This window comes from Mobula birostris, chromosome 9 (genome assembly GCF_030028105.1).
Source record: "Mobula birostris isolate sMobBir1 chromosome 9, sMobBir1.hap1, whole genome shotgun sequence".
NCBI classification, from domain to species: Eukaryota; Metazoa; Chordata; class Chondrichthyes; order Myliobatiformes; family Myliobatidae; genus Mobula; species Mobula birostris.
Window position 1 is genome coordinate 109,887,923 of NC_092378.1, and position 14,008 is coordinate 109,901,930.

Sequence of the window (14,008 nt, forward strand, 5' to 3'; positions counted from 1 at the left end):
CAGAAATTGTAAAAGAAATGGCAATAACTCTACATTGCACACTGTTATTATTAGCCAGAGGGTAGTGAATTTGTGGAATTTATGACCACAGGCAGCTGTGGAGGCCAGGTCATTGGGTGTAATTAAAGCAGAGCTTGATAGGTTCTTGAATGGACATGGCATCAAAAGTTACAGGGAGAAGCCCGGGGAGTGGGGCTGAGGAGGGGGGAGAGAAAAGGATCAGCTGTGATTGAATGGCAGAGCAGACTCGATGGGCCAAATGGCCTAATTCTGCTCCTATGTCTTGTAGTCTTATGGTCAATGCGCGAATCAGCTATTTGTGGGGATAAAAAGAAATGCCCCTTGAATTGTGAGTTCATTACTGGCTGATTTACACCATCACTGTTAACTTCACAAAAGCTAAACATGGGCATGCATTAGCTGCAGTAAGTGCCAGTTAAACATTGCTTATGACTAGTGTTCAGAGTATGAGTTCTGATTAAAGGTCAGTGAGTCTGTAGAGGTTGAAACAAGAATTCTGTGTCAATCTCTACAAACACTGCCTGATTTATTGAATGATCTTGCTTTTTTTTTGTTGAACTGGATTATTCTGAGTTTCAGCATCCCTAGTTGCCTTAAGGTAACCTCCTCTCCTCTTGAGTCTCGAGTGAGACCTTGAGAGCATACCAAGGACTTTGTCCTGATCGAGTGGCTCAGGAAATAGTCAAACGCAGTCCAATGACACTCCTTTCCCTGGAAGTTAAGCTCCAATTTAACAACCCAAGCTTGAAACCATTGGTGTGTTGGTGAACGCCTTATCAACTTGCTCCATCTGCATTTGTCCTAAAAATTCATTTGCCCCAGCTGGAAAATTGGTCATTCAGGTTCTACTGGTCTCCCTTAAGATTGGGGTGAGGGCACAAAGCACAAAGTTGCATCAATGAAATCAAAGTTAATTTTCCATATGGACTGAATGGCCTGTTTCTATGATATACGACGTCATTGGTTTTTGATGCACTGCCATGAATTAAGAAGTATCTATGCACTCTGACAGCTTCACCTCCAACATGAGGAAAATGAATCGCGGACTTATACACAGCTTGAGATCAACTACGGGAGACACTGGGATGAGATAAATAACAAGAAAAAGATTTTCATCACTCAGGTGTTTAAGAATGATTCCAGTCTCAGCTTAACCAATTACTTAATGGAGGTGAGTTGGTTCATAATAGTTTGAATTAAATTCTTCCAAACCAAAGATTCTGGTGAAGTAATGAAATTAAGAAGTCTTTGTGGCAGAAACTAAAGTTGACTTCTAATAAACTTACATATTTTCAGTTAATCCTGACAACAGGAGCTTTCCAATGTGATGAGCTAAATTCAAAATCTTAATGTTTTACACCAGATAGGGCATAATCCTTACATAATAATAAAGATGTTTCTTTTTATCATTCTTTCTACTTAATAGAACTAAGTGAATGTTTGCTATGTGAAATGCATTGTCAAAATATTGGGACATTCCAATATCTATGTGTTAGCTTTGAGATTTTTTTTTATCCGGGGGGAAAACAGGAACCGCATTATCGCCCTATGAAGTTGTTGGTAGTCTTGTACTGAAATACCAGACTTTTCATTATCAAGAAAATAGTTCATGTCTGCAGAATACTTGGTTTTCATGTCATGTTGAAACATTCCCAACGTAACCTTTCTTGCTTTAAATTACACTTTTTCTTAAATAATTTGAGCTGAAGAAACGAGGTATCTCATTTGGGCCATCTCTCTCCCTCTCGCATTGTGCTTACAAACCTTTCATTGGATTTTTCTGAATGTGACGCAGATTAAGAACCACTGTCCTGTAGTCATAATAACCAGATATATGCACTAGATTTTCTTAGCGTATTGCAGCCAAAATTGGGGAGATTTTGGTCGGTCAGCAATGTTTGGTCCATTTCAGGAACTGAGGCTCACCGCCAAATTCTTTTCTCAGTTTCCTCATCCTTTATACATTATAGGATAGTTATTTAATACATGTTCACTGTGATATAGCCTCAACAAACCATTGTTTCTTGCAGTACTAAAGATCTAAGATAAATTAACATTCCCCTTACAAAGGACAGGGGGGTCTTTTTCTTAATCTTTTAAGCCTCACTGCAAAACACAAACTGGACTTCCCCTTTAAATGCTTCCGTCTATTTTGGTTGCTGTAGCAGAAAAGCTCATTGTAGCACTGCTGGAGTATTTCTCATTGGAATTCCACTAAGAGTACTCTGTTTGCTAGCTGAGCATCAACCCAGAGGTGAATCAGGGTTACAGTGTAATTATTCAGTCCCAATAGAGGCTGAAATTTCAGAAATGCCACCAACTTGTCAGTAATGCAATGCTTGAAATATCTTGTGATATCTTGAAATATCTTATTTCAACTGGTCCAAGGAATCAATACAAATTTATAATCATTTTTTGCGTACCATGATTCCTTGTATGCAAGGAAATTCAATCAATATCTCAACCATGTTCACTTTTTTTGCATTTTGTGCAATAGAATTATACAGCTAGAGTCTTGTGTACACAATGCGTATACATTCATGGTGCATCATTGACTTAAGGTGCTTTTGTAGGCTAAATAATTTTCAGGCGATTGGATCTTTCTGAATGAGTTACAAAATGCTGACATGGTGAATGTCAAAAGTTTTCATTTCCCTAATTTTTTTTAACATCATGAATTATTTTCTAATTCATTATCTAGTTCACCTTGCGAATTCCAGAAAAACAAATTAATTACAAGACACAGCTACAGCATTCCCAGTTGCTGCAGGGATATTCTGAGAGCAACACAGAAGCCAAAGTTTTCTACAATGACAAGATTCCATTCCAAGTGGGACTTCAGTGGAAGGATACATCAAAACCTAATCTAAAGAAGTGGGAAGGTAAGAAGATTAGAAGCCGATGCATTACAAGAAAACCGTGTTTTAAGTTTTTGCACAACCGAGAGGTTATGTTTCAACTTATGTTCAGAAAGAAATATTGTTTTTAAGCCAAAATGAAACAAACATTTTACTGCCATTGTCAACAGTGAATAATGGGGTAACAGCTTTCTTCCTATGTCAAGGATTTTGTGCAAGTGTCTGGTTCTGGCAGCAATTTCAGAACAGAATCCTTTCTCATTGTTAATGTCATAAATGTGTGAAAAAAATCAGATAAATGTTTGCAATAATGTGTTCATTTCCAAGAGTAAGAAGTGTGAATGGATACCTTTTATGTACTTGAACTTGAAGTTAGTTCATGACAGAGCTCTAGTTTAACCCAGAAGTTGTCAGTGCACCAAAAGTACAAAGAATAATAAACATTAAATATAAATGTTATCCTCAGAATCAGAATCAAAATCGGGTTGAATATCACTAGCATATGTTGTGAAATGTGTTATTTTGCGGCAGCAGTACATTGTAATACATTTTTTTAAAAAAAACCTATAAATTACAATATGGAGTATATCGAAAAAATAAATAAGTAGCGCAAGGAAATAGAGATGAGAAAAATAGGAAGGTAGTGTGCATGGTTTCAGTGTCCATTCAGAAATCTGATAGCGGAAGGGAAGAATCTGCTTCTGAATCGTTGAGTGTGTCTTCATGCTCCTGTGCCTCCTGTCTGATGGTAGCAATTAGAAGAGGGCATGTCCTGGGTGTTGGGGGTCCTTAATGATGGATACTGCCTTTTATGGGGCATCGCCTCAAAAAAATGTTATCTTAGGCCTTTTTAAGATTTAAAAATTTCATTACATACCACATTATCATTCAATTTAGAATAATTGGATCTGATGTTCACTTTCTGAATTCACTGAGAACAGATCAAGCAGTTATTTTGGCCAAGATGGTTACACGTCTTCCTTTTAGGTGTTGATACCAGATTGGAATATTAAAGAGCTCCCAAATGGCTGGAGTAGCCAAACAAACCTGGGTTTGGGGTCACTGAGAATGGGAATTAGAGAGAATCTGAAGTATATTTCCATATTGCTCATTTGGGGGTGGGGGGGGAGGGAAAGTCCAGTAAATGAATTTTATGTCCAATTTGAAACAGAGCCAAACTTAAATAGGGGCATCATTGAGATGCATAAGCAATTTTAACTGAGACCCAGTGACAGAAGGCCTGGGAAAGCAGAAAACTTGTAATGTTGTAAAGCAAAACAAAATGTTGTAAAGGCTCCTCGACAGCTGGAAGGACCATGTATCTGAGAAACAGCTGAAAGTAAAGCTCTGTAGGGAAAATGGTGTTTTAGGCTTACACAATGCAAGAGGGGAGCAGGCAGAATCAAAGAAAGGGACACTGCATCACCTCTTAGACTGGCTGATTTTATTCTTGTCCTTTTATTCAAAGCTGGAAAATTATTAGTAATGCCTTATCTTCTCGGCATGTACATTACTCACCGGTGTCTCCCCAGGATTATTCCTTTGCTCAGTCCAATGTACTGTGCACGCACTGTACTCCAGTGCATGTTTCCATGTGTGTGCTGAAGACACACAGCTCTGCCTCATCACCCCACTCCTGGCTCTGCAGCCTAAATTGCTCGACTGTTATCCCACACCCAGTACTAGGTGAGATGAAGTTAAATATTGAGAAGACTGAAGCCATTATATTCATCTCAAAACTCTTTTCTTTAGCCTCCGCCTCTGTCATTCTCCCTGGCTGACAGTGAACCAGACTGTTTGAAAACTTTGGTGCTGTATTTGGGCTTGAGTTGAACTTCGGACCGAACACTGTAATTTCTAAGATTTCCAGTTTCAGCTTTGTTGCATCATCCCACTCTAGTCTAGTTGCAGCTCATTTGGAGAAGCGTTCTTCCTTTTTTGCCTTCTCCTCCCTTTTAGGACACACTAGAATTTCTGGATGCATTTCCTGGAGAAAAGCTGTAGAGAAAGAAAACTATATTTGGTTTAGAGTTACACACACCAAATGCTAGAGGGACTCAGCAGGCCAGGCAGCATCTAGGGGAAAGAGTACAGTCAACATTTCGGGCCGAGACCCTTCAGCGGGACTGGAGAGAAAAGCTGAGGAATGGATTTTAAATGTGGGGGGAGGGGAGAGAGAAACACAAGCTGATAGCTGAAATTGAGAGGGGGAAGGATGAAGTAAAGAGCTGTGAAGTTAATTGGTGAAAGAGATAAAGAGTGTGATAGAAGAGGACAGAAAGCCATGGAAGAAAGAAAAGTGGGGGGAGCACCAGAAGGAGGCAATGGGCAGGCAAGGAGATAAGGTGAGAGAGGGAAAAGGGATGGGGAATGGAGAGGGATGGGGGGCCATTGCCAGAAGTTCGAGAAATCGATATTCATGCCATCAGATTGGAGGCTACCCAGACTAAGGTGTTGTTCCTCCAGTGCTGAGCCTGATCGTGACAGTAGAGGTGGCCATGGTCAGAATGGGAATGGGAAGTGGAATTAAAATGGGTGGCCACTGGGAGATCCCACTTTTTCTGATGGATGGAGCATAGGTGCTCGGTGAAGCAGTCTTCCAGTGTACGTCAGTTCTCACTGATACATAGGAGGCCGCACCAGCAGCACTGGACACAGTGTGTGATCCCACCAGCCTCAGCTGGAAGGACTGTTTGGGGCCTTGAATGGAAGTGAGGGAGGAAGTGTAGAGTCAGGTGTAGCACTTGTTCCACTTGCAAGGGTGAGTGCCAAGAGGGAGATCAGTGGGGCGGAACAAATGGACAAGGGAGTCACGTAGGGAGCAATCCTTGCGGAAAGCAGCAAGTGGAGGGGGGAGGGAAAGATGTGCTTGGTGGTGCAATCCCATTGGAGATGGTGTTGGCTTCTCAATTTGGTTTAGAGTTGGTGCAATATCGCTTGGCAGCTCTAAGACAGGTCTTCAATACTTCCTGGCATCTGTCTATGCAGCAATACCACAGAAACAAGGTAACAAATGCAACAACATTAAGGGAAATCTCAAGCTTTTAAACATCAACCCGATAGTTGTTCAAAGGATTCATTTACAAATTCCAACTTTCCTCTCATGTAAAACTCTTTTCTCCCTCAATTTCTGTGAAGGTTCATTGAATCTGGACACTCCTTGGCTTTATCTCCACTCCTCACACAAGCTGAACCAGCCTCATGTCCGTGCTTACCAATCAAGTGTAGAAATTACAGCAGCCAAGGCAATATCTGTGAAAAACTTGGTCATCTACACCTACTACAAGAACAAAGGCAACAAGAGGGAAGGAAGAATCCATATTTATACTCCCAGCACCACCTACTTAAAGGTTAGCAATAGTCTCTACTCTCCTCTTTAAAGACCATTAATTGTTCGATATAACAATGTGATAATATGTGCATATTATTGTACATGTACCTTCTGAATAATTTACGTCAGGGATTAAACTCAAGAACCATACAATTTATGTCCAAGTATTATTAAACTTGATTATTTGGCTTCACAGTATTGCAGAAGTAAGTTTATATTGGAAAGTGAGTGTGTCTTGGCCTCATTTTCTTTTGACATTTATGCTACAGTTCTCTGTTGCCAAATTAGTTTGGGTGGTTGATTCATATCTCACTGATATACTTCCAAATACTGGACTAGATTTTGCATTAAAGTAACGGTGAGGATTATAATTATAATCGTGGAAATGTGGCAGCCCTTTCCAGTGACTACAACATAAAGCCTCCAAGTAAGAAATATGGCTTACTTTTGCAAAAGCCATGTGTAATGTTATCCCTCTATCTATCTCACTATTTCAGTCTATGGAATAAAATCAAATGGCACTAGATATTTAATAGATACAGACCAAAAATCCCAGAAACACTGAATGGTTGTCTTTCCAGTGCAAGAACTCATTTAACAGTAAACGCTTGTCTTAATTGCACTTGTATATCTTCTCTGATCTGAAAATAGCTTTCATAACTTTGGAGTGCCCTTCCTTCAGATATTGATTACTTTTGAAGAATTTTGGAAATATTTTAATTTCTTGTCTGTCTGTTTTCACTCTTTCAGTTTCTTCCCCGCTTTTGATTTGACCTCTGGACCATTAATAACCTTGAAATAAATCGTCAAAGTGATAGTTTCTGCCTCAGATTTTTCTGAGTACTTTTCTAATTTGATATGGTGACAAGCCAACTCAGTTGCTTGTCCTGTACATATAGGTTACAGGTGCCCTGGTGGGTACAGTGCATATTTTGGATACTTAGCTGATGTTTCTGGCATTTCGATAAAATCTTGAAGAAACTCTGAGAACATGTGCCAAATATAACAACTGATCTGTAGCATACAATCTTCATCAAACTCAGAATCTAGCCTGATGAAATCAAAGTCTTCCTTGATGCATTTGGGGTCAGATGAGGAACAGCCTGAAAGGTTTATTTGTCCATGTTCTCACCCAGGGAATGGAAGTTTGTCATTCGATCTATTAGAAAGTGAATGTTGGAAAATGAAAATAAGTGGAAAAATTATACTTGATTATTTTAATTTGCTTAAAATATGTTTAATTCTAGACAATCATCTCAGTTGTTCATTTTTAAAATTACATCGAATACCTCCTGCACCATAATGATCTGATGTATACAAAAATTTGCGTTGCATTCTTTGATTGTTAAACATTGGCAGTATGCCATAAATACTGAGTTAGTAACATGAGTTGTACATTTTCACACTGCCAAAATTGAAGAATTGCAGCTTGCAAATGGGCAATGTAGAATATAATTAGGAAATTTGATGTATATAATTAAAAGAAAAAATGAGTTGACACATATTTGAAGAGGTTCACAATTTAAGGCGGCGTACCCACATTTTAGGTTATGGAGTTCTACTTTCAAGTCTAAAGTACTGTAAAGTCTCCACGTGTGTGCTGTGCAAGCACACGGAGACTGCTGAGCATACACTGAGATGTAAAGTTCTCCCTTGGTATCACATGCAAAAGTTTACCACACAATCAGGATATACAAGATCACTGAAGCAGGCCTTAGCTGGAATGCTAAGTTTTAGCTCGGATTAAGGATCTCCAGCTGAGGTGAACACCTTCCTCCAATAGGCCCTTCTTCAACTTTCCTTGTTTACTCATGGCTGGCCACTCTGTCCAGTCCTCCCAAATCACTCCTATCATGGCTTTCACTCTCGGCTGTGGTAGGAGATTCGTGCTTTCCTTGTTTTAAGGCAGGGAGGTAATTTTCCAAGTATGCAGAGGCAGCTGGGAAACCAATGTGTTCAATCAACCTGTTACTGATCAACCTTCACTTATAATCCTTTCATAAAATCCTGTTATATTTGTTTGTTTGAATTAAGCTTTCAATGACCAGCGTTTGACTATAGACTTCAGCATCTTCCCAGTAACAAATGATAGCTACTTTAGATTTAGATTATGAGAACACTCAGTCCTCTTTTATTGTCATTTAGAAGTGCATACATGCATTAAGAAATGATACAATGTTTCTCCGGAGTGATATCACAGAAAACAGGACAGACCAAAGACTAACGCTGACAGAACCACATAAGTATAACATATAGTTACAGCAGTGCAAAGCAATACCATAATTTGATGAAGAACAGACCATGGATACAGTAAAAAAAAGTCTCAAATTCCCAAGTCGATCGACTCCTGAGTCCCCGATAGCAGGCGGCAAAAGGGAGAAACTCCCTGCCATAAACCTCCAGGCACCGTCAACTTGCCGACACCTTGGAAGCAGCCGACCACAGCCGACACTGAGTCCATCCGTCCGAAAACTTCGAGCTTCCGACCAGCCTCTCCGATACAGCCTCCCGAGTGCCATCCTCTGCTGAGCGCCTTCGACCTCTCCCCAGCCGCTGAAACACGCAAAGCTGAGGATTTCGGGGCCTTCAGCTCTGGAGATTCCGGTTACCACACAGTAGCAGTGGCAGCGAAGCCGGCATTTCAGAAGTTTTCCAGATGTTCTGCTGTGCTCTCACGTCTGTCTCCATCAAATCAGAATTGTGCACGGTCCCCTGCTTGACAGATATTCATCACCGAAGTGGCCGCGCGCACTGCCGTCGCGTCGCCATCTTCTCCACCCTCCTGACTCTGCACAAGCCCCTGCTGCATCTGTTCCTTTTATGGGAAATGAAGTTTGATGCCTGCCCAAGATCTCTCATCCCCTCTGTGCTCTTCAGAGTGAACTTCAGACCCGGGGGTCCCAGTTTCACTAAGTTCACCTGCAGGCTCTGTGCAGCCAGAAAACTGCAGTTTCATTCCTGTGTCCTGTCATCCTTTCCCTCCTATAGCTCCTCAGTCTGGACTTCCCCTGAGAAACATCAACATATCCATCATCGCACATGCCTGTTTTTTAATTCTCTTAATGTACCCTGCTGGCAAGTGAAACTAAGAAACACATTCATTACTGAGGTTACAATGCTTCTGAGTGAACAGAGTTTAATGCTAGCAAGTGGGAATTGAATTCTTGGCATTGTTGAAGTATATTTGTACTGGTTCAAATCTCAGCATCTCTAAGATTGTTTTGTATAGAATGAATTTCTCAAAATTAAAGACTGTAGAGGGAGGAACAATTAATCTAAGCCGTCCATAATCTTTAGATTTCACTGATCCAGTTTACTTTCCCAAGCTGTTCTTTTTATGCCGAGCTATAAATCAGTTTTTTTTTGGTATAGTGGAACATATACTGCAGAACTGACCAGACCCAAAAGACCACTAAATTGAGCTTTACTAATAACTGTGGTATGAATAGGCGCATTTACTAAAAACATTTGACATTCTTTCAGGCATCCGCTGTTGGATACTTCACAGAGAGCCTGTTCAGGAGCCACAGCGAGGTGGTCACACTTTGGAACCTGCCAGTTAAGAATAAGATTCTTCTGGAAAGTAAAGAAAAAGTCAAGACTTTGTGGTTTTGGCTAAAGCATCAGAAGAAAATGCTTAATTTCACGACCAGCTGTGTGAGCAAAGAAGAGGTGAGCTTTTACATGCTGTGATGGGGCAGAATGTACAATGCAGTTCACTTGACGGGGAGTGTGGAGTGTTATCCTGTCACTTACAAATTATTTCTTCCCATCTATCATGGGCACTACAATCGAGCTAAGAAGGAAATGATTACAAAATTTTCGCTTCCACCACTTTCCCTGAAAACTCAAAAATTTATCAGCATCTGTATGGAAGATAACACCTGATATCAGCCATAAATTAACTTTTTATCTGTTGAAACCATTACCTGACGGGTTTATTCTAACTGCGTAATACATGATATCTGGATTAACATTTTCCAGATTATCTGTTACAGTGGATTCTGGTTAACATGAGCCAGTGGTTAGTCAAGGCAGCAGCTTATTTGGGAGAATTCTTAAAGAAGAAAAACTAATTGACAAAATAGCCAGGATTCCCTTCATTTATTTGGGCACTATGGCACTTAACTGGGGCAGGAGACTGTTGCCAAACAGTTTCTAACTAGTGTCGGGACACGTGCATTTGTGTGGATGTTAAATATCATTTTAACAGTTTTGAAATATCATCAATTGCGTGCACTTGTGTACAACAAGCAATGAGTTTTGTCACTGATAGTTGGTGAGAAATAAGCAATAAGACAATCCGGAATTGCTTTGCTCACTGTGGTTTGAAGGATTCAGGCTTGGAGATGCCAGAAACCACCTGGAGTGAAAATGAACCATTTCACTACTTCAGTAAGTTAGGAACAAAATGAATTTGAGGGTATTGACAATCATCTGGATGCTACAAAGAAAATGAAGATTTGGAGGGTGCAATTCTCAATAGCATTGTATGAAAGCAGTCCATTATCTGCACTAGGTGTCCACACTGATTGAGTTTGTTTACAGTCAATCAAAGGAACACATACACTGCATGAATTCCTTTGTCAATGACTATTTAGAACTAATACACAGTTTTATAGTAGTAGTAGTATTCATAGTGCTCTAATTTGTTCTGTACTTTATGTAAATACACGTTAGTCAATTAAACAGTAGTTTGTCTTTTTAAATATTGCCATTAAACTTCAGTTAATTGGGGCAGCTGCATAATTGGGCCGAAATATACTGGTCCCAATTAACCGGAATCCACAGTATTTGTATCTCTCTCTAAAACTAACTCAAAATAATATTTTAAACATTTGATACAAAGGGAATAGCTTCCTCATTTGTTTTGGATATTAATCCAACTTGTCGTTTTTGAGCTATCCAAAGTTACTCGTGGGACTATTAATAATTTTGCTGAATGACCATGGGTCAATGACCTAGTCAATCACGTTTCCTCTGAAAAGATGCAACCTAGAACAGAGTTTGTCAATGAGCAGTAATTTAATATGGACAAACATTTTGATAATCAAAAATCCAGATCCTTATGTTGTTTTTAAAACAAATTTTAAAGTTAGTAATCCCAAACCAATTTAGTTATTAAATCCAATTTCTTTGGAGTAGTTTATTCTTTACTTAAAACAGTTTAGTCCTAAATGTACCTTGTCTTGATCGAACATTGCCATTATTGGAGTCCTGATGTTTCCAACCTAAAATAGATTTAGCTAGTTGCTAGCCACTTTAAACAGAGTCACTGAAGTGTTTTCCTCTGTCAAAAACAAAATCGAATTTGTGTCTTTGGCAAGAATATTTGAATCACTTGAGGTTTGGCAAGTTGTGTCTATAAAATACTAGCAGGAAATATCTGGATCTGTATATTTTTAAGGGAACTTCTTGTTCATGAGCATCTTGTGATTTGATGTCAATTCACAGCCGAAGAAGAGAAAAGTCCTATCAGTGGTAGCCCTTTGGACAACCAGTAAGGGCCCACCGTCGCTGGTGCAGTTGATAGGACAGACTGAGGAGCTGAAGAGGGAGAAGATGTTGTTCCAGAACCGTGCATCAATCCAATTTAGGTGATAGCTGTTCTGGTCTGAATTTGGTTTCACAATGTCAGTGAGCTATCTACTGTCCGTGGGATTCATTTGAGAAAGCTTTACAGGGAATGTATTTGGGATCCTTTACTCTTGTAAATTAAGCAACTGTATTTTGCAGTATAATTGTTAGTGTGGTGATATGTAGACAATGAAGCTTGCACAGGGTCTGTGGATGGGCACTGAAATGTCCATCCTGGTGATGATGCTCAGTCAAAATCCAAACAGAACTGGAGTACTACAGGATGGTTCAGTCTTCTGTTATCTGATAAGATTCAAATAATAATAATAATAATAATCAAATAATTCTAGGACTGGTTAAAGTTTGTCAGGACAAAGATTTCAAAGGTTGAAGGAAGCAGGTAAAATAACAGTCACAAACTAATTAGCTCTTCTGTCATCTTTTCCATTGCTATTCACAAGAGTTATCAGCTAATTAGCTGGGAATCCAATTGGCTAGCAATATAACTATTCCCAGTGGCCACTTTATTAGGTACACCTGTACACCTCATTAATACAAGTATTGAATCAGCCAATTGTGTGGCATCAACTCAATGCATAAAAGCACACAGACACGGTCAAGAGGTTCAGTTGATGTTCAGGCCAAGTATCAGAATGGGGAAATAATGTGATCTAAGTGACTTTGATTGTGGCCACAGTGGCCACACATTTTAATTCCACATCCTATTCCCATTCTGACATGTCTATCCATGGCCTCCGCTACTGTAAAGATGAAGCCACACTCAGTTTGGAGGAACAACACCTTATATTCCGTCTGGGTAGCCTCCAACCTGATGGCATGAACACTGACTTCTCTAACTTTTGCTAATGCCCCACCTCCCCCTCGTACCCCATCCGTTATTTATATACACACATTCTTTCTCTCACTCTCCTTTGTCTCCCTCTGTCCCTCTGATTATACCCCTTGCCCATCCTCTGGGTTTTTCCCCTACTCTCCCTTTTCCTTCTCCCTTTTCCTTCTCCCTGGACCGCCTGTCCCATGATCCTCTCACATACCTTTTGCCAATCACCTGTCCAGCTCTTGGCTCCATCCCTCCCCCTCCTGTCTTCTCCTATCATTTTGGATCTCCCCCTCCCCCTCCCGCTTTCAAATCTCTTACTAGCTCTTCCTTCAGTTAGTCCTGACGAAGGGTCTCGGCCTGAAACGTCGACTGTACCTCCTCCTAGAGATGCTGCCTGTCCTGCTGTGTTCACCAGCAACTTTGATGTGTGTTGCTTGAATTTCCAGCATCTGCAGAATTCCTCGTGTTTGATTGTGGAATGATTGTTGGTGCCAGGCAGGGTGATTTGAGTATCTCAGAAACTGCTGATCTCCTGGGATTTTCATGCACAACAGTCTCTAAAATTTACAGAGAATGGTGCAAAAAAAACCCAAAAAAACATACAGTTAGCGGCAGTTTTGTGGGTGAAAATACCTTGTTAACGAGAGAGGTTTGAGAATTACCAGAGTGGTTCAAGCTGACAGGAAGGTGATAGCAATTCAAATTACAACATTGGAGTGCAGAAGAGAATCTCTGAATGCCCAGTGTGCTGAACCTCGAAGTGGGTGGGCTACAGCAACAGAAGACCACACTGGGTTCTACTCCTGTACTTAATAAAGTGGCCATTGAGAGTACAGTATATTCAGTAGCACCTTTCCAAATTTCTGGACATGCCAATGTGCCTTAGAGCTGAAGATATTTTGGGAGTACCGTAATGGGGAAAGAAACAGGAATAGTTAGAGTATAATAATAAAGAATTTAAAAGGGGGATTATTAAATTTTACTAAGAAAGAGATTTAAAAAGAGTCAGAATGGAGAAGTTAGATAAATAAATTCTAACTTTTTCAAAACAATATACTAATTACAAGAATGTGATTCCTTATTTTCTGTCTCCATTGTGATTCATAGAGCTTCCATGGCCTTAGGAAATCATGCATTTCATTACTAAAAGACATCTCACGGAAATGAATGGTGCCCTAACATTCTGCAATGTTTAATTTGCATTTGCAATATAAATGTCGCAATTTCTTAGTCTTGAATTGTTTAGGCTTATGAGGGCATCTCAAGGAAACTCAAATCTTTCAGCAATTGATCCATGATACAGAGAATATTACCTCCCTGCAAATTGATAGACAATTTACAAATTAATGAAATTGTCATCATCAAAACTGTTAATGACTA

At 39.8% G+C, this 14,008-nt stretch overlaps 1 protein-coding gene across 3 annotated transcripts in view; it reads left to right on the top strand.

Moving 5' to 3' along the window:
• LOC140202958 (uncharacterized) overlaps window positions 1-14,008 on the top strand; it is a 228,661-nt gene that overhangs the window by 77,245 nt on the left and 137,408 nt on the right. For all 3 annotated transcript variants that reach the window (XM_072268599.1, XM_072268600.1, XM_072268601.1), the window contains exons 17-21: window positions 1,034-1,192; window positions 2,723-2,903; window positions 6,018-6,229; window positions 9,694-9,882; window positions 11,665-11,807. In XM_072268599.1, coding sequence (XP_072124700.1) covers window positions 1,034-1,192; window positions 2,723-2,903; window positions 6,018-6,229; window positions 9,694-9,882; window positions 11,665-11,807 — 884 coding nt within the window. The remainder of the gene's footprint in view (window positions 1-1,033; window positions 1,193-2,722; window positions 2,904-6,017; window positions 6,230-9,693; window positions 9,883-11,664; window positions 11,808-14,008) is intronic.